General features: G+C 42.1%; 1 protein-coding gene across 1 annotated transcript in view; it reads right to left on the minus strand.

Annotated features, from left to right (window-relative positions):
- Nucleotides 1-21,801, minus strand: part of LOC121286105 (lymphoid-restricted membrane protein) — a 158,583-nt gene that overhangs the window by 120,847 nt on the left and 15,935 nt on the right. The window contains exons 9-14 of the mRNA XM_041203097.1: nt 9,926-10,003; nt 6,823-6,879; nt 3,922-3,981; nt 3,785-3,846; nt 3,468-3,570; nt 2,630-2,773 (exon numbers count right to left, since the gene is read on the minus strand). Of these exons, the coding sequence (XP_041059031.1) occupies nt 2,630-2,773; nt 3,468-3,570; nt 3,785-3,846; nt 3,922-3,981; nt 6,823-6,879; nt 9,926-10,003 (504 nt within the window). The remainder of the gene's footprint in view (nt 1-2,629; nt 2,774-3,467; nt 3,571-3,784; nt 3,847-3,921; nt 3,982-6,822; nt 6,880-9,925; nt 10,004-21,801) is intronic.

Below are 21,801 nucleotides of genomic sequence, written 5' to 3' on the forward strand. Positions count from 1 at the left end.
CATCATCTTACAAGATAGAAGGCTTTCACAGACAAGGTAAATATGGACGTGGAAAACCACTCACTCAGAGCCAGCAACCTCAGCCAATTATTTGACAATTGTTTAAATAATTCCAAGACTTCCAAATTCAATTCCAGGAGTTAATCTTTCTTCATTGGAAGGATTTCCCGATATCACATTTGCCCTGATCTTGATAGGCTGAGTCCCTTTGTCCTACTAAAGTTTGAACAGCAACGTCATTTGACTAATCAAATTGCCCTAGATTCTGATTTTGAATGTCATTCGATAAAATAAACCCAAACTATTTGACTGGATGAAAGTTTTGCAATTTGTGAAAAATATTTTACATCAACAATTTAAAAGCTCTTTCAAGAAGTCATTGCATAAATGCACAGGATGTTACATTGTGTCATACAGAAGGAAGCTGCCAGTTTGATTTTTGCTCTAAGTAGGGTAAGCTAGCCTTATCAGATTAACCGTGGGAGTGACATGTTCATGATAATGTTTAGCGAGGGAATCCAAAGTGGGTTTCCTGCTCCCAACTGCTACTGAATGACCACTACTGTAAAGGCAGTGGTCGTTCAGTAGAGGTCAGTTCAGGGCAAATCTAAACAAGGCTGCGGCCTTGTTTTTTTTAAATTTAGAAAAGAGAAGACTGAAAGGTGACCAAAATCTTTAACATGAAGAAAAGGTTTAATAGGATAGAATCAGAAAATGTTTCCATTCAGGAGAAATTTTTTTTTTAATTGAATTTGGAACTCACGATGGGAAAGGTTGAGCTTGGAGAGGGGTGGGGGAGGAAAGGACACTTTGTTTCTGCACTTGCTTATGAGTTGTCAAATCTCTAACTTTTTCCAGTTCTGATGAAAGGTCATTGACCTGAAATGTTAACACACTTTCTCTGGTCACAGATGTTGCCTGACCTGCTGAGTGCTTCCAGAATTTTCTATTTTTATTTCCGATTCCCAGCAACTGCAGCATTTAATTTTAGTGTTGCTACCGGTCTCTCTTGTCAGGCCATTTCAGCTCTAGAACTACACCCCAGATAGTGTCACCGCCTTCAAGCTAGGAGGGGTAAGGTGAGATAACAGAAGTTTAATTGTGTACAAAGAATAATTCATGATTAATGGGAAGATGTCACAGTAGTTTTCTGACTTCAGTGGTTCAGGTTTGACAACTTATCAATTTGAGTTCACATTTATTGGCTTCATTATTTAATTTCATTCTGAATCATCCTATCAACACATATCACGTTGGAAGGGACTGAGTAACTTGTGCTTGGAAATACAAACAGCTCTTCAATTCCCCATTCAAATGCTTTCAAAAAAAGGTCTCATGGATTATATTTATCAATATACCCAGCCCTGCCAGAAACAATTTAACTTGTCATCCGTTTGCTGTTTTTGGGACCCTACTATGGCAGTTTCTTCCACTCCCACAGTTCAGCCATTGAGAAGAACAAGAGCAACAATATTGTAGCTGTGTTATAACTCCAAGTTACACACCATCCTGACTTGGACAAATACCCTGTATTCATTCATTCATTGCTACTGGGTCATTATCCTGAAATGCTCTATCCAACAGCATTGTGTGATGTGCCTTCACAAGGGCTCCAGTTCAATGAGAAGGCAACTACCACTTGCTCAAGGGCTATCCCTTGCTGCCCTGAGGTTGTGAAGACTGAAATTCTCTTTACCAGCATTGCACAGAAACAGGAACAGAAAGCAAAACTCTGTCATGTTTGCCCAAATAGTGACGACACAGACAGCAGAATTCTGGGCAATCTTAGCCCTGCACATGGGGCCAGGTCCCTGTTAGAGAAAGGCACAAAGCAGTAGCTGTGAGAATGAGTTGGTAACATGCAACACTTGAGTCAAAGCTGCAAGCTTCAGTCTCACTTGATGAGCTGAGCGAAATCTAGGCTGAGGCTCTACTGAGCAAGTGTGCAGTGTTGGAGATAACCAAGTCTGTCCCATGAGATGGATGTAAAAGGTTCCCAGCACTATTTCAAGAGCAGGGGAATTTTCCCTGGTGTCCTGGCCAATATTTATACCTCAATCAACACCAAGAAAAATAGATTCCCCGGTCACTTAGCATGGATTCTGATGCATCAATATTGGTGACTGCACCTGCTTTTCAAATAACACTTTGAATAGAAATGTTGATTGTTTGCAAAAGTGTAGAAAAGCTCTTAGTTTCACTGTTGCTGTACATGAAGATATTAAAATTTGCACAGCACTACTATTTAGAGCTTGGCTTGAAACCACAACCTCCAGATTGAAGTGAGGATACCACCACTGAGCCACAGCTGATGTCACTGATCAAGACTCCATATTCTGCCTTCTTCACAATGTCAAACTGCACTGCACCAACTCAGATAAAATTTTAAAATAAAATGAAAACAGGAAATGCTGGAAATACTCAGATCAGGCAGCTCCTGCGAAGAGAGAAACAGTGTTAATGTCTCAGGACGATGACCTTTCCATTCTGATGAAAGGCCATTGACCTGAAACCTTAACTGTTTCTCTCTCCACAGGAGCTCCCTGGCCTGAGTATTTTGAGCATTTTTTTTTACTATTTCAGATTTCCAGTATCTGCAGCATTTTGCTGTTGAGCAGGAGAGTCTTACCATCTGTGAGGTGATCATTTTGAATTGAACAGATGCCTTCTCCATCCCAGGGCCCTGCATCAGCATCAGCACCTCCTTATCCAATGTCTCTTCGAAGGCCATTGTGTTACGTTCTGAGGCACTAGACCATTCAGAACTATTTGTCTGAAAAAGAAACATGCACAAAACCTTTGGTCTATTATTTCAAGAGCAACGTTCTTAAAATAACTCGACACAAGGTTTCAAGACAGTATGTCTGATCTATTTTCCTGTAATGGAGCAACCAAACTCAACTGGTGATCAGCAAAACCCCAACTCCAAAGCAATGTTCAAGGAACTCTGATCGGAATGCTAAATTTAGCGGAAATTTTGATCTTAAATTTTAGAAGTCTGCACATTATTTCAAATTTTCTATACAGTCAACTGAAAATGATCTATGTTTACATATATTATAAAGGCAAATAAACTTTCCTGCTCAAAAGCTCACCATTGGTCATATTGGAAATGTTTCCTTCTGTACCTTTTAACAAGTCTGCTAAAAGGGAGATTTTCACTGTTTGCCTCAGCATCAATCTAGACAAGGAGAACCTTCATAGGAAACCTCAACTACATCTAACACTATTCATAGGATGATACAGCACAGGAGGTGACTATTCAGTCCCATACCTGCATCAGTTGTTTGACCCCATCCATGCTGTCCCTGAAGCCCTGCAATTTTTTCTTTGAGTATTTATTCAATTTCCTTTTGGAAGTTACCATTGAGTTTGCTTCCGCCACCCTTTCAGGCAGTGCGTTCCAGATCGTAATGAATCAACAGAGGAGTTCTTCAATTAATGTCGAGGTTCTTCAATCTACATACCTCAAAAACATATTGAGCATTCAACAGCTCTGACTGCAAGGAACTTGGTGCCCTGGTTGGGTTGGGTCCATCTTGAGGCATTTCTGGCAAATTAATGCACTCACTATGAGTAATTAGAGAGACGTTGTTATGGGAAATGGATTACAAATAGGCTGTAAGCAGCTCAAATGTAATTTACTGGCTTTTATATGAATATTTGAATTAGGAGCAGGGGAAAGCCATTCAGCTCCTCAAGCCTGCTCAGCCATCCAATAAGATCATGGCTGAATTTTGTTATAATAATGTTAATAATAATGATGTTCTGGATCATTACTCACGAAGCTAGCTCCTGCTGCATCAGAAGTTGATTTTCTAATTTTGTCTTCTCCATACGCAAGGCCTAGGTTTCAAGACAGGAATTGCGACTTTTTTTTGTTGTTTTTACTTTGCTTGAATATTAGAAACAGAATCTTACCTCTACCACCAAGGAATATTCGACAATGGAATGCTTAAGTTCCTCCACATAATTATCTTTCTGCAAAGAAAGAAGGCACTTTTAAAATATGGTACGCCAAGTTAACATATTGGCCCATAACTTTCAGTTTCCAAATGCCACAACTGGTGGGGGCGGGGTGATGACCTCAAAGCTGCACTGCTGTTGGGGGAGGGAATGTGGTGCCCAAAGCTAAGCCAATGGGTTGGGGGTTGGGGGCCACAGGAGTACACCAAAGCTGCACTGGGGAACCCCCCACTGCCCCAGAAGCCCCCATGTAAGGATTGCATAGCAATTGCCCAGGAAGTTCAAGCTTTTGTTGGGCAATTGCCCTGTAATGGAAACCATCCAGTAATGCAATTTAAATCAAAAACTTCAGATAACTCCAACTGTCTTACAGTAATAGTTGTCCAGAAAAAGTTAGAATTAAAACCACTTCTAACTTCTGGGTAACTACGGAACCCAACAACCCCCAACCCTCCCACTGACCCCACCCCCTATGACAACCCCCTTCAAGGGAACCCCCCCAGCTGCCCTCCCTGCCCCTAACAACATCTCCAACTGCCTCCTCACCCCTGACACGCACCTAGCCCCCTCGACTACCCTCCTCTGCTCCCCCAACGCCCACCCCACTGACTACCCAATCCTGACCCACTGACCACTCGATCCTAACTGACCACCCTCCCACTGACCACCCCACCCAACGCCACTCCTCCACCGCCCAATCCTACCCACTTACCTTACAAACGTACATTCTCCCTGGCTTCTCGAAGTGACTGGACCTTTAGCTGTTTTACAGCAGCTAGTGCTGCAAAACAAAACAGGCATATAGATTCCTTACCTCTGACTCAGCTACCCTTGACACAAGGCCTTGGGAACCTGCTGCACTGCACCTTTCTCACCCGGCCTGAGTCAGGAGGTCAGGTGAGAAAGGAGCAGCTTCATTTTAGAATAAGTAGCTAGGAGCGGAGTGGCAATCTGAGTCTGATGTCACTCCATGGAAGTTACAGCCTGTGTGTATCTACTTTGCAGGGAATGGAAAGGGGATAAGTTGAGAAGGAATATAATGACTTTACCAGACCCTTGAACTGCATGGACCCCAGTCTTAACTCAATTTAAAAGTGCTAACAGAGAGCCAAAAACATAAGAAATTTAGCCAACCAAAGTATGTTTTTTTTTTCCTTATTCTTTGGGGGGGATAAAAAAACAAATTGTATATGATTGCTATTCAATGAAATCTCAAAACTATAGTTCCCCTTAAGGATTGGTGAAAAGTAAGATATTCTTTACTGATTGGTTGAGCCATTGCCATGGAGAATACACCAGAGAACTATTGCCTGCATGACCTCAAAAGTGCCCAGTCATCCTCAAAGTACCCAAAAATGTGAGCAGTGATGTCAGCCATTTCATGCTGCTACTGTAGCAATGAGTAGTATTTTCCACTAACAGGATGCTGCCATCAAGCCAGACATTCTGCCCACTGCCCAAATAAATAATGTGGTACATGAATTTCAGTGCGGGTGCAATGCCAGGTATGTAGGTCATATGTCCCAATGGTTGGCGGATTGTATCAAAGGGCGCATCCCTTCGGCTACTCACAACAGGCAGAGTACTGACTGTACTCAACCAGCCCGTGCTTGTAAAACTCAAAACATAATGTCTAATGTTAGATGTGATTCTGAGATTGGACAGCACTTGCTGAACAAACCTGAGCATACTAAGAATTACATTATCAATTTAAGATCGTCAGTCGGGCTCGCAGCGTGGCTCACTTATGTTTGCTTAGAAGCTACATATATTCATACACAGGGTCTGATCTCTGCAGGCAAAAGGAACATGTCCAGGCATTGCACCTTTTTTGAACTAAAAAAAAGCATAATGGATAATAGTCCTCTGGTACATCTCCATGGAAACCGCCCAGCCAATCAGAGTCAACTTGCCAATTAGTCAGCACCCTTTTCTCATGCAGTATAAATTGTTGCTCCTTTTGAAATTTGGCATTCTTGCCTCTATACTGATGAGTGCAAGATGACAAGCTCCAACAGCATGTCTCTTTTTGCAGCAATACTCAAATTCTGCCCTGGTGGCAGAAACCCAGAAATGGTTGGTCAAAGACACAAACAGCTCAAATTTTTTGACATTACTTTTGTAGATACTTGCACAATTAGTGCAATGGACAATTCCCTCCTTTGGCACATTAGAGGATCCTACTGCATGATTTTAACAACAAAGTTACTACTCCATCCAAAAGGAAACTGAATTTACGAGGGTCAAGTTTAACAGCCCAAGGAAATTATCTTGGCAGATATCAATCAACATTTTACTATACCATGCCAACTGTCCAATTATGATGCTACAAATCCCATTTTATCGAACTATGATTTGAGGCTGCATGCCGAACCTTCGGAAACTGCTTATTCTAAGCTTCACATGCATCTTCATATTCCAATAGGGCCACTGGCAGCATTGGGACTGAGCACCCCAAGACCATCAAGGGGCCTGAGCTAATTCAACTATGGGTTTAATGATTAAGGTAAATTGATCTCTCTTATTGGAGGGGTGGGGAGTCCAAAAGGAACCTTTGAGTGGGGAGTAGGTGTGGTAGGTAGGGTGAGGTGATGCTGCAAGGCAAACTGCAAGGCCGAGTGGGCCACACATGGAATTAAACAAGGAATTCATTTTTGACAAGGAATATTTTAAAAAATTAGGGAATAAATGAGAATTCGTATAGAAAATAAACATGGATGTCCAGGTGCTACATCATTTTTAAAAAAGCTGGAGAACCACTCTGATCAATGTGCAAACATCTTGGTTCAAGAAAACTTGTTGCGCAGATCGGAAACAAGCTTTACAAACACATTGCAAAAAAAAAACACTACAAACCTCAAGTAAACCTGCATCTTTATTGTGCACTAGATTGTCAAGATCAGTTAACTGCATCTGAGGAAGGAAACAGAATGGATTAAAGCTTCTCCTCAATGGAATTTGGAAAAGGTTGCATCTTTTTGCAGTTGAGAACACCCGCAATATAAATTGAATTCCTACGTTCAGTAATGTACAGCCTGAAACATGCATAATCTGCTCTCAATACAATATCTGACCTAAAAGATGTCTGGTGACCAATCACAAAAGTGAAAGTACATCTCGTAAGCTTGACATTGTACATTTATCTTATACTAAAAAAAACTGCCTTGAAGGAAAACACTGGGCTTAGTTTTCTGCTCCAGTTGCAAATTGGAATATTGTGTCTGAAATGCATTAGTTAGGTCAGGCTTCAGGATTCCACCAAAATCATTTGCGTGATCAGGAATGTTTAAAAACAAACTCCATGAGCCAGTGCAATCGAGCAGCATTTAAACACAGTGACCTAATGCAGATTTATTAATAACAGCTGAAAATGGTTAATCACCAAAAATAAAAGTATTTTTCAAAAAGATGTAACAATCTGCACCTGTGAGTAACCAGATTTGAAAATAATACTGAACCAGTTAATAGTTTAATTGGTGCGCATTAGTTTGAGCAAATTAAACATTTTTTAAATATGCAAAAACCTAAAACATGCCTGCATGCCTAAGAAAATGGTTATAATTTGAAAAGTCCTCCCAAATCAGTTCAATTGACAGGATCCAAATGGTGGGGTTGCCTGACTTGCATTAATTGAATCTTGAACAAACATAAAAAGTCACAGACAACATGGACACAAGTATGATTTTCAGTTAACTCAAGTTTAAAATTTCTTAACTTTTTGGGCTAGTTCAGCGAATTCTGCCCAGAGGTAACTATTGAGAACTCAATCCTGTGATGATTAGCCTGGGCACGTTTACAGAAATGGAATCCGCACTAATTCCAGTCATGGGACGATCCAGTGACAGCCAAGGTGTGAAAGGCACATTACTGGGGAACAAGTCCTCTCTGGATTCTGTGACAATGGACAGTCAGAAAGCATATTATCAGTTCGGGAAAGATTGCTTGGAATCAGGAAGGGATGGATTTGAGTACTGCACTCATGATGATGTTGTGGAGCCAAAGCAAAGCAGAAGCCATCTATTGGAGTCAAAGGGTTAGGTGAAACCTGGACAAAGATACTTTGGGCTGCTTTTCACCCATGCTTTAGCTTTGGTCATTATAATGATGAATACCTGGAGATATGATGGTGGTTACATGAAACCGCACTGATTAGTTTCTATTATGTCCACTGATCCAGGTTCAGCAGAAATAGGAGAGTTGTTAAGTATTATAGGTTATTCTTACTGCATGATAAGAGGTGCAGTCTCCACAATAAAGTGAGATCCACTATTTATTGCCCTCTACTGCCTGCTTCTCAACCTTATGAAAAATACTTCTTTTTGGTGATTAACCATTTTCAGGTATTAATAAAACTGCATTGGGTCACCATTTTTAAATGCTGCTCAAATGCACTGATTCATGGAGTTTGTTTTCTTAAAACATTTTTGATTATGCAAATGATTTTAGCAGAAAGCTGAAGTTGACCTAACCAACACATTTCAGACAAAATATTCCTGATTTGCACATGGAGTGGAAAACTAAGACCAGTCCATTTCTCCAAGACTGTTTTTTGTGTATATAAAATAGATGAATGAAACATCATAATTTCAGGGTCAGAATCAAGACTCAGTATTATTATTCTCCCCTACCCCAAAAGACAAGAATAACAAGACTTGCACCAATTCAATGAGCCAGTACAAGAATGGCCTTCTGATCCACTCCAGTGCAAAGCTACACGATCAGCTATTTTGTGTATAAACTGTTTCTTGGGGAGGAGGAATGTACAGGAGTGATTGGTCCTGATGTGAGAAATCTTCTGTGAAACCCTAAGTTGTCATTCTGGCCAATATTTATCCCTTAACCAACAGCACAAAAGCAAATTTTCTGGGAATTTGTCTTTCTTTTAAAGAAAAGATTCTGTTTGGTTACAAACAAAATCACATACACGCAGATTCACTTTACTCTTTCTCACTCTATTCCAAAGCTGAAGCACTAATTATCTGATGTGACAATCTACATACAATTGGGCACCCATTGATCTTCATGCTAATGTATTAATTTTGTATTTTAAAGAACGCTACAATTAAAAACCAAAATCCAAAACATTATTCGGTCTTAAAACCTTGTCAACCAAGCCAACCTTTTAAATATTTATTAACTGCGTGAGTTAATTTTTAGGCATATCATTATTTTACTGCATTATTTTAAGTGAAAAATGATGGTCAGCCCATGGTTTTTTTTTTAAATAGTTCATGGGATGTGGGCATTGCTAGCTAGGCCAGCCTTTGTTCAGAGGGCATTTTTATTTATTTATTTTAGAGTCATACATTGCTGTGGGTCCGTAGTTACTTATAGGCCAGACCAGGTAAGGACAACAGGTTTCCTTCCCTAAAGGATATTTGTGAACCAAGTGGGTTTTTATGACAATCGACAATGGCTTCATGGTCATCAGACTTTTAATTCCAGATCTTTATTGAGTTCAAATTTCACCATCTGCTGTGGCAGGATTCAAACCCGTGTCCCCGGAGCATTACCCTGGGTCTCCAGATTACTAGTCCAGCAACAATACCAGTACGCCACCATCTCCCCCACTGAATGCACTTCTTCATATAAAGGGTAGTGGAAATCTGGAACTCTACCATATACCCCCAAAAAAGCTGCTGGATCTTGAAAATTTCAAAACTGTAGTGGACAAATTTTAGTTATTCAAGGATGTTAAATGTATGTGGGGCCACAACAGATGAATAGTTACAGATCAGCCATGTTGTGACTGAATGGCACCCATCCAAAAATATATATGTGCTCAAGGGACAGAACGGCCATTTCCTGTTCCTATTTTCAGTGATAGACGGGACTGAAGTTTTAAAAGAGAAAATTCATATCCTGATTGTAGATTCATACACAGCAAGAGTTCCATCACTACTTGCCAAAAAACTACAAAGATCAGATTTACCAGTTGAGGGGTCCATTAATAACGTACCTGGAGTTCTGTTTTATCATTGCAGAGCACAGCAATCCTCTCATGAAGGGCCTCAATATCTATGGCATGTTTTAGGTTCTGAAACAAAGATGCAGAATATTATTCTTAAAAATAATTATTCTTCCAATTGGAAAGAGTCAAGATCAGGTAAGGTTTTATAACATTAATCTGTCAACAAATAGTCAAATAAACAAATAGCCCAAATCATGCTGCCTCTGGATCATTGGAGATAGGATGCATGTCGGAAGATGCATGTCCAGACCCTGCGGAAGTCCTGATGCATAGATGTATGTGGGAGTTGTCCAAGTTTAAATTTCCAATAGGCTGATTCCTTGCTGGCTGGGATAATCTGTGAATGTCTCCAACCCTGAGCTCAGGTTGGAGACATGGGCAAGATATGTGGGACTTTCCTGTGGACTTATCCTGGAAATGTTAGCCAGTTTAATATGAGGCCTAACAGCTAGGTAACTCCACAACTCACGCACCCCTGTCATCACCTCAGCCACCTGACTACCCCTTCCTCAACCATTTATTCACTTACCCACTCACTTTTCACTCATTCATTAAAAGACTTGGACCATTAAAAACTTACCCAAGCACAACAGCTACTGCTGTAAAAAAAAAAGGGGGTTTGTCCTCTCCTTCCTCAACTCTACCACACTCACTGGACAAATTGAGGAAATGCCATGCTGCCCATTTCTGCTGCAGAGGGATCAAAGATCATGGAAGAAATGGACAATATCATCGGGTCAGTAAAAACATCATGGGTAGCAGCAATGTACCCAATATTGACACTGTCCAGATCTCACCCTATATGTCTATTGGCACATGCAATATCCAAAGAAGCTGGACATCACTAGCAAGCTCAGCATTCATTGCCCATTCCCAATTATCTTGCTCAGCCACTTCCAAAGACAATTAAGAGGCAGCCATATTGTTGTGGAACTGGAGTTGCATGTAGCCCTGACTAGTAACGATGATTGGTTTTCTTCCCTTGAAGGATGTTAGTAAGCCAATTGGTTTTTAATGACAATCCAACAGCTTCATGGTCACTTTTAATATCAACTTTTAAGAACAAATTTGCACTCAAGTTCTCACATTCTCTGTATTATTAGTCAGTAGCATAACCACTACATTACTACACTCCATTGGCCTGTAGAACCCAGCCTGGCATTCGTGTGGTTAAGTTCTGAAATCCTGCTAGGTCCTGGAGAGGGGGGAGGGGGAGAGAATGTCCTCACAGGAAGATGAGAGAGGTCATAAATCATCAGTCACAAGAACACAAGAAACAGGAGGAGTAGACCACACAGCCCAGAGCCTGCTCCACTATTCACTACAATCATGGCTCATTTTGGAATTCAACTCCATTTTCCTGCCCGCTCCCCATATCCCTTAATTCCGTGACACCAAAAATCTGTCTATCCCAGCCTTAAATATATCCAACAATGGAGCATCCACAACACTCTAGGGTAGAGAATTCTAAGATTCACAACCCTTTGAGTGAAGGAATTTCTCATCTCAGTCCTACATGATCGGCCCCTTATCCCAGGATTGTGTCCATGCTTTAGATTCCCCAACTAGCAGAAACCCTCCCTCAGCATCTACCCTATCAAGCCCTTTCAGGATTCTGTAGGTTTCAATGAGATCACCTCTCATTCTTCTAAATGCCAGAGAGTATGAGCCCAATTTACTCAGCCTCTCATCACAGAACAACCCCCTCATCCCAGGGACCAATTTAGCGAACCTTCGCTGTGCTGCGTCCCATTAAACAATTATAAATGGTATCTGCAACAGCCTTGGGGCAGCTTATTTAACCTTATTTAAAATGAAAACTCACTATAGTTCCACAAGATAACTTTTTTTTGCCAGGAATCAAATCTCCAGAGGAGGGACAATAAAGAATCTCACTAATTCATGATTTTTCCAAGAAAGAGAGCAGGCCAAAGAACTTGATCTGCAAAACACTTACTAAAAAATCTTCAAATCCCACGGATAAAAATGGAATTTGACTTACTTAGTCTAAGGAATTCAATAGCCCTGGCAATAATCTAGAGCCAGTACAGTCTTTTCAAAAGACACTGTGTCCATCACCTGGCTTTCATACAAAATGGATTCTCAATTACAATGCAATACACCCAACCCAACTTGATTTTTCATTTGAACATGTGCCAAATTTGACAATCAATTTATAACCTTGAAAATAAAATGGTGAGCTTTCAAAATACCATGAAAGGAGGTGAAGGATGAGCAGTTTAGTGAATTAGTCACTGCGCCATCATATCTGGGGCTTTGGCTTCAAATCCGACCTAGATTCTTTATTTTTTTTTTCATTATTCATTCTTGGGATGTGAGTATTCCTGGCAAGGCTGGCATTTATTGCACATTTGTGTTTTCCTTGAAGGGCTGGGGCTAAGTTATCTTTCGAACTACTGCAGTCAGTGTAGTCATGGTCCCCACAGTACAGTTAGAGTTCCAGGACTGTTAACCTTGAAGTATGAAGAAGCAGTGATATATTTCCAAGTCAAGATGGTGTGTCTTGGTGGGAAATTTAGAGGTGGTGGTGTTCTCCTGCATCGATTATCCTTGTCCTTCTAGCCTGTGGGTTTAGAAGTTGTTGTTTAATTTCATGAAGGGCATGAAAATGTTCCCTCCTCCTAGTAGTAATCTGGGCTTTAATGTAATCAGAGCTTGCTAGATTAGTTTGCAGCAAAATAAAGAGTCAAAAGTTAAATTTAGTTCAATTTACTGTCATTTCTGAGACCATGAATGATTCATTTTTATACCTGAAGCTATTCACAAGTGTACTCAGTTTACACAGTTATGATACGGTAGATGGTATTTACCGTGCTGACCACAAATCCACAAGGGAAACTTGGTTATGCCATCACAACGGTTTTGCAATTGGTATTTATTACAAAGGGATTTGCGCATTGAATTCAGAAGTAATGTGTTCACTAACACCTTGAGATTTTAAAAATTAAATTCAAACATTAACAAAAAAAATTAACATGTATACAGAAGTTTACATTTACCCCATCACTTATTATAACAAATCCCAAAATTCCTAATTAACCTGATTCCCAACTACACACCCCCTTTAAGGCAACAGTCCAAAATAAATTTTAAATGTGGAGAGGCAATCCTGCAAGGTTACCACAGCACCTACTCAACAGCGGAATTCCAAAGCTTTTTAACACAGCTTTGGAGCAGAATTTAGCCCTTGATGGGCAGGCGGGCCCCACCGGCTCGGCAGCAGGCGGGCAGCTGAACTCCGCCGCCGAAACGGGCTCCACTGCCATTGAGTGGGTGGGCCAATTAAAGTCTGCCCAGCAGGCCACCTGACTGGAAGTGCTATGCGCTTCCTGTGCAGGGCGGGGGGGATTCCCCAACTGTCAAAGTGCACTCTGAGACTAAGTGCTGTGTCAGGGGGAGTGCTGCCAGTTTGATAAACTTAAAAAATAGAAAAATAAAAAATTAACATGTCCCCCCCTCATGTGGCAATGTCACACAAGATGGGACATGTTAATAAATGTGACAAACTTTATTAAAGTTTTTTAAAACAGACATGAAACCTCTTCCCGCCAGTGGATGAGGTTTCATATTTTTTCAGAAGCCCACTGGGACTCCTGACCTGCCCGCCAGCATTAAGGTTAGATGGGCAGGGCCTTTAATTGTCTTAATTATCCTGTCAATGGCCTCAATTGGCCATTGACAGGTTGGCGGACGAATATTTAAATGGGGCAGGATAACATCGGGGGTTCCTCCCGACATCATCCTGCATCAGCGAGCAGGCCCCACCCCTAACTCGCTGACGGAAAAATTCAGGCCTTGGTTACTGGAACAGCAGAATTCTGCAAAGTGGCTAGAGGCTGTTTCTCCAAGCCTGTTTCACACGGTGTGTCCTTTAAATCTTACATGGCTACTCTCTGATGCAACCTTTCATCCTTTAAATATATTCCTTCTTTAATCTGTAAATCCCATTGTTTCCATACGTCTTTGGAATTTACTTTCCTCATACTACAAAAATCTTTCATATTCTCAATGTGGCCTTTTCCTTTAGGAAAAATAAATGTAATGACCTTGCCCTATTTATTCTGCCAGTTGTAAAACTTTATCATGTTTCTTTGAAAGCCAAACATCTCTTCACTTATCTTAAAATGCAAATTTCATTTACACCCTATCTACTGACTTTGCCCTAGCTTACTCATTAGCACTTCAAATACAATTTTATCACCAAATTCTTATGATAATTTCAACCTTGAAATTGATTTGACTAATTCAATTAAATGATCCACATAGACAGAACCATCCACACAAACACACAAACATAAGCCTGCTTTACAATACCCCACAATAATCTTATGAAAAATATGGTAGTTTCGTGACACCTCCATCCTTAAAAAAAAATGAACGATCATACATTTTCTCAACATCTTACATTACTTACTATACTTAACTATATACACAAACTATTACATTACCAGGTGCATGCACTAACATAACAAATACAAACCCTTTGTATCAACAGAGGTCTTTTCAGCTGAGTGTCCATGTTTTAAATGTTCAATTTCCTTTGACCTTTAAACTCTCGACAATGCACTTGCAATTAGATTTTCTCATCTAGCCATATGTATAAACTGCAAATTAAACACTTGCAATAATAAATTCCATCTGAATAGTCTTACACTTCGGTCTCAAAATTTGTCCAGAAATTTTAAAGGATTGTGGTCTGTATAAATAATTGTTTCTTACAAATTGCTTGCAACACTATCAGACCCAGATTCTCTTTTTCGATGGTTGAGTATCTTCTCTGATGTACATCCAGCTTTCATGAAAAATGACCTATTGGCTTCTCAATTCCAGTTTCTTCATCTTGTAGCAATACAGCACCAATACCGATGTCACTGGCATTCAATGCCAGCTTAAACTGCTTGGCATAATTAGGTACTGCCAAAACTGGTGTCATAGACAACAGTTTTTAAACTGCCAAATGCATTCTGGCTCTCTTATCTCCATTGACATTTCTTGTTCTTTTTTAGTAGCTCAGTCAACGGAGCAACCACACTGCTAAAACTTGGTACAAACCTCCGGTAAAATCCACTCATGCTCAGAAAACTTCTTGTTTTGTTGTCGGCATTGGGAAATTCATGGTGGCTTTTACTTTCACATCTCTTGGAGCCACCTTGCCAAGCCAATGGTACGGCCTAGATATGTAACTTGCACTTTTACAAATTCACTCTTAGCCAAGTTCACCACCAAGTTAGATTCTTGCAATCGAATAAATATTTAGCAGAATAGCTTAAATAAAACTCAACTTATCGTTTGACTCCTTATCCAGAGAATCAGATGTGACTGCCATGCATGCAACTTCAGGAACAAGGAAGTATTTGAAAATTTACCCAAGAGCAAAATGATTAGAAGGACCACTCTTTGGCACTTAGTCATTGTCCTCCTCCTCAGACAGTGCTTCAGGATTGAGGATGGCTTGCTTCAATTCCAGTTTGTTGGGGTCTGAGATAGCTGATAAGTCCAATGCTCGATCTGCATTCTCTGCCACATGCAGGGCAGGTGGTGCTTGAAGGGTTTGGTAGATGGGTTTGTTTGGATGTTGCTGTGCACTCTCCAACTTTTCATCAATAAGATGCAGAGACAGTCTCTCGATGTGTTTGGCAACTTCCTTAATGAACTTTCTTTATTTCGTGTAAGGTAATGGGCTAGTAGAATGGTTATGGTAATGAGTGCTGCAGACCATGATCTAACATTGACATCAGCAGTCATGTGCTAGAAGCTCTGTAGAGCAGACACAGTAAGCAGCACTCAGGAGAGATGTGCCTACTTAGTATATTGTACATAGTGTAAATAAATCAGTCTGAAGTAACTACTAGAGTTACTCTAGATAAGATGCATCATGCCACCAGTATATGAAACAAGGTAGCAGTGGTGGTGACACCAATCTAACCAAGAGTTGGTGCACCATTGATGGAACACTGACAGCCCACAATTGGAACAAACCTTGGTCGGAACGATAACCTGCTTGTGTAACTAAGCTGGAAGCCAACAGAAAAGTGTAACGATGGCAGTACTCAACAGGCAGTCACTGCCAATCGAAAGTCTCAAGGGCTCACACGGAGACCAACATTGGAAGACATGGCAAGATAACTTGAGGCAGGTCAGCTTACCAAAGGGAAGCACCAGGTTAGTTTGTTCCTCAGCCTATTGGTACAGAGATCCTTCTCAGACAGGGGGCAGGCTTCGACTCTGTTTTAAAAGCCTCTGTTGCATTTTTTTTATCTCAAAATGGGACATTTTGGGAAGACTCCTCAACCACAGATTCCACAAACCAGGGGAATCTGTCAAATCATTTCTTACTGACCCGATCACAGTAGCTAGTTGTCGCAAACAGGGGACCATGAAAGACGATTACACACTCGGTCGACCACTTCATGGCACTAGTCAAACTGAGCCAAGCAAGCAAAATCGGCCTCTTGCTCACCAATACTCCAAGGCGTTGGAGATATCCACTTACCGTTTAGGCTCAAACATGATAATTCCACCCACACAAAAGCCCACCAATCTGACCAATAGGGCAGGAAACACAGCAGCAGCCATCTTTAAGTGCTTACACTATCACAAAGCAGCACAGATGGCAAGAATGCCCAACAGGAGCTGCAGAGTGTTTCCAATCTGGGAGGACAGGTCACTTCCAGCAGTTTTGTACATTTAAAATCTCCAATAAGGGCAGAAAACAACAGAATTTATGCAGCATACAGCTCACCCAGGGCATCGAACAAATAAACAAATACCATCTCAGACCTCATCCCTGACACTTCGCTTCCCTTCCTTGACCTCTGTCTCCATTCCTGGTGATGGACTGCCTACCAATATTCATTATAAGCCCATCGACTCCCACAGCTACCTTGACTACAACTCCTCACACCCTGCTTCCTGTAAGGACTCCATCCCGTTCTCTCAGTTTCTTCGCCTCCATCGCACCTGTTCCGATGATGCCACCTTCCAAAACAGTGCTTCTGACATGTCTTCCTTCTTCCTTAACCATGGGTTCCCCTCCTCTGTGGATGACAGGGCCCTCAACTATGCACCTCCTGCACCTCTGCCCTCACACCTTCCTCTCCCACCCAGAACCATGATAGGGTCCCCCTTGTCCTCACTTTTCACCCCACCAGCCTCGACATTCAAAGGATCATCCTCTGCCATCTCCGCCAACTCCAGCATGATGCCACCATCAAACATATTTTTCTTCATGCTCCCCCCATCCCCCGTCAGCATTCCGTAGGGACTGTTCCTCTGGGACACCCTGGTCCACTTCTCCATCACCCCCAACTCCTCATCCCCTTCCCATGGCACCTTCCCATGCAATCGCAGAAGGTGCTACGCCTGCCCCTTTACCTCCTCCCTCCTCACTAACCAAGGGCCCAAAAACCTTTCAGATGAAGCAGCGCTTTACTTGCACCTCCTTCAATTTGGCCCACTGTATTCACTGCTCCCAATTCAGTCTCCTCGACATTGGGGAGACTAAACTCAGCCTGGGTGACTGCTTTGCGGAATACCTTCGGTCTGTCTGTAAGAATGACCCAGACCTTCCTGTCACTTGCCAATTCAACACCCCATCCTGCCCTCATTCCCACAATTTTGTCCTTGGCCTGTTGCAATGTTCCAGTGAAGACCAACGCAAGCTGGAGGAACAGCACCTCATCTTCTGATTAGGCACTTTACAGCCTTCCGGACTTAACATTGAGTTCAACAACTTCAGACCCTCCCCATCTTTACCCCTTTTTAAATACATCTTTTTTTAATTTAAATTTTAATTTATTTATTTGCTTTCCTTCACCCCCCCCCCCCCCCACCCTACACAGGGCCATCTGTCACTTGTTCTTATGTTGTGCTTTCACAGAGCGCTGACCTTGTTCTGCTATTAACACATTCTGCTATCTTACCTTTATGGCGCTATCAGCTTCTTTAATCTTTAACACTGCCATTAACACTCCCTTTGTCTTGTGTCCATGTCACCTTTGCCAATCTCTCCTCAGCTCCCACCTACTTTGCACCACCCCTTCTTAAACAGTATAACATTCATCACATTTCTACTTCTCTTTAGCTCTGAAGAGTCATAAGAACTTGAGACATTAACTCTCTTTTTCTCTCCTCAGATGCTGCCAGGCCTGCTGAGTTTTTCCAGCATTTTCTCTTTTTATACAATCTCAGACTTCCTGGGAGAAGTACAGGACCATCAACAAGGCTTCTGGAATGTCACTTTAGAAGTCAAAAGTTTTAAAACCTACTTTAAACTCGATAGCAGTGCTGGAGCATCCATAACTGGCTGATAATTTAGCCCCTAGTCCCTGTACAGCCATCAGACATCAAGGTCTAAGGAACAAATCTGCAGGTGAAAGGTCAGATCACAGCCACGCTATGTCACAAGGGGCGATAGACCACAGAGACCCTCTATATTCTGTGTAATCCAAGTGTCTCTTTACTCAGCAGGAATGGGTACAGACAACTGGGCATCCTACGATAAGTGGATGAAGTCCTTCAACCAGGCAACAGGACTGGATTCTGGCAAGAATTCCCACAACTCTTCCTGGAGCTTGGTAAGCTTAAAAAAATGAATACTATATTACACTGTTCCCAGTGTGCCTGCTCACCCACAGGAGTGTACCACATCCTCTATTGCTGAAAGAGAAACTGGACCGCATGCTGCGCAGAGGTGTCATATTGCCCATCACACAACCAATACCTGGTGGTGTTCAGGGCTGGTAACAGTTCCCAAACCAAAGAGTCAACTGAGCCTGTGCATGCACCTCACAGAATTAAACAAAGCAGTACAGATGGAGACCCATCCAATGGCTTCTGTGGACGACAGCCTGGTGAAGCTTGTCAATTGTCCTCTTGAACAAAGCTGACACTGAGTTTTGGCAGATGCCCCTTGACCAGGAGATCCAGCTGCTAACACCCTTTCTCACCCTGTTTGGCCATTTTTATTTGAACCACCTTCCCCTCAGCATCTCATCAGCTCCAGAGATATTCCAGTATCTCAGAAATTAAACAAGGTGCAACTTGTCACACAGATGATGTCTTTATCCATGGGTCCACAAGAGAAGAGAATGGCCGCAAGGTGTGGGAGGCTCCTCAGGCCCTCCAAGAAACGAGTCTCACTTTAAAAGTGAAGCGTGAATTCGCTAGAAACACCAAATTTCTGGCATATCACTCAAAGACAGGATATCATGGTAGACACTCAAAAAAAACTAAAGCCATCAGCAACTTTCCCCAACTGAAGTGTGTCACAGATGTCCAGCGATTCCTGGGGATGCTAAATCAGATTGTCAAGTTTATCCCAAATGTAGCCACCATCACAAAACCTTTAAGGGATATCCTATGAAAAAGCCAACAATGGTTCTGGGGCATTGAACAAATTGATGCCTTTTAATTTATTAAAGGAAGAGGTGCTGGCACATTATGATCCAATATTGCCCACAGTGGTGGTCCCATTGCACTCTCAACTAGCCTTGGCACTGCTCTCACCCAACTCCAGAAGGATTACAACAGGAAGTTTGTATACTTTACCTCCAAAGCATTGACAGAAACAAAGCAAGACCATGCCACCATAAAAAAGGAATTTTTTGAGGAGGTGACCAGGTGTGTAAATAAGGGCAGTGCAGTTGATGTAATTTATATGGATTTCAGCAAAGCCTTTGACAAGGCCCCACATGGGAGACTCATAAAGAAGGCAAAGGCACATGGGATACAGGGTAATTTGATAAGGTGGATTCAAAATTGGCTTAGTTGTAGGAGGCAGAGGGTGATGACAGAAGGATGCTTAAGTGCCTGGAAGCCAGGGATCTGTGCTGGGTCCCCTAATATTTGTCATTTATTTAAATGACATAGATGACTATGTGGGGGGGTAGGATCAGTAAGTTTGCGGATGACACAAAGATTGGCCGGGTGGTTAACAGTGAGGTTGAGTGTCTTGGGCTACAGGAAGATATAGACGGGATGGTCAAATGGGCAGATAAGTGGCAGATGGGATTTAACCCTGAAAAGTGTGAGGTGAGACACTTTGGAAGGAGTAATTTGACAAGTAAGTATTCAATGAATGGCATGGCACTAGGAAGTTCTGAGGAACAAAGGGACCTTGGCATGTGTGTCCATAGATCTCTGAAGGCGGAGGGGCATGTTAGTGGGGTGGTGAAAAAGGCATATGGGACACTTGCCTTTATCAATCAAGGCATAGATTACAAAAGTAGGGAGGTCATGTTGGAGTTGTATAGAACCTTAGTGAGGCCACAGCTGGAGTACTGTGTGCAGTTCTGATCGCCACATTATAGGAAGGATGTGATTGCATTGGAGGGGGTGCAGAGGGGATTCACCAGGATGTTGCCTGGGATGAAACATTTAAGTTATGAAGAGAGTTTGGATAGACTTGGGTTGTTTTCGTTGGAGCAGAGAAGACTGAGGGGCAACCTGATCAAGGTGTACAAGATTATGAGGGGTATGGACAGAGTGGATAGGGAGCAGCTGTTCATCTTAGTTGAAGGTTCATTCAAAAGGGGGCATAGGTTCAAGGTGAGGGGCAGGAGGTTTAGGGGGGGATGTGAGGAAAAACCTTTTTACCCAGAGGGTGGTGATGGTCTGGAATGCATTGCTTGGGAGGGTGGTGGAGGCGGGTTGCCTCACATTCTTTAAAAAGTACCTGGATGAGCACTTGGCACGTCATAACATTCAAGACCATTGGCCAAGTCTGGTAAATGGGATTAGGTAGGTAGGTCAGGTGTTTCTCATGTGTCGGTGCAGACTCGATGGGCCGAAGGACTTCTTCTACACTGTGATTCTATGAAGCACTGGCAGTCAACATGGGCCTTTGAAAGGTTCTCTGATTACCTGATAGTCTCAATGTGGATGGGTAAGTCTGATTAAACTGCTCATAACCCTCTTGAATTCCATGGAGATCATTAAAATGCCCCCATGCATTCGAAGTTTCCACCTTCACTTGATGTGATATCAATACATGGCCGTTTACATTCCAGGAAAGTTGCAATCCACGGCTGGTGCTCTTAGCCAGAGCGACAGTAAACCAAGCTATTTCCCTGGACTTCACACTTGTCTCAGAAGTGGAAACATTCTCTTCAACCATAATGAACTTATTACCGATCTCCACCACAAAGCTCCAAGAAGCTTGATGAGAACAAAGACATGACATGGAACCTGTCCAAGTATGAGAATTCTGCTCAAAAGGTTAGTCTAAATATTGTCCTGCAGACCAAGTGCTCAGTAAATACCACAAGCAATGCAGGCACTTGAGCATAGTGGATGACCTCTTAGTTTTTAATCAGTATCTGGTCATTCCTAGGCCCATACAAGAAGAAATTCTTCACAGGCTCCATGGAAGCCATCTAGGGATTGCAAAGTGCGGAGCATGCACAATCTGTGTGGTGGCCAGGTATTACTTAGGCTGTCCAAGATCTTGTTCTCTCCTGCCACACCTGCAGAATTGGCAGCCAGATACCCAGAACCCCCAGTATCACCCCGCTTCCCAGGCTGACCTTGGCAGAAACTGGGGCTCAAGCTCTTTGATCATCAGGGCAAGACAAAGCTCATTGTTGTAGGTAGCTACTCCAGATGACTGGAAGTGGTCAGACTCCACCACCACTACAGCAGAGTCAGTAATCAGGATGCAGCAGACCATCTTTCTATACACATAGGTTTCCTGATGAAATCGTCTCATATAATGGTCCACAATTTGCTAATGACCATTTCAGGAAATTTGCTGACGACAATGGGATGGCCCATGTCACCAGTTACTCCCCTCCATCCACCAGCTAACAGAGGGGCTGAATGGACAGCGAGGACCATCAACGCCC

This window comes from Carcharodon carcharias, chromosome 13, assembly GCF_017639515.1.
Source record: "Carcharodon carcharias isolate sCarCar2 chromosome 13, sCarCar2.pri, whole genome shotgun sequence".
NCBI classification, from domain to species: Eukaryota; Metazoa; Chordata; class Chondrichthyes; order Lamniformes; family Lamnidae; genus Carcharodon; species Carcharodon carcharias.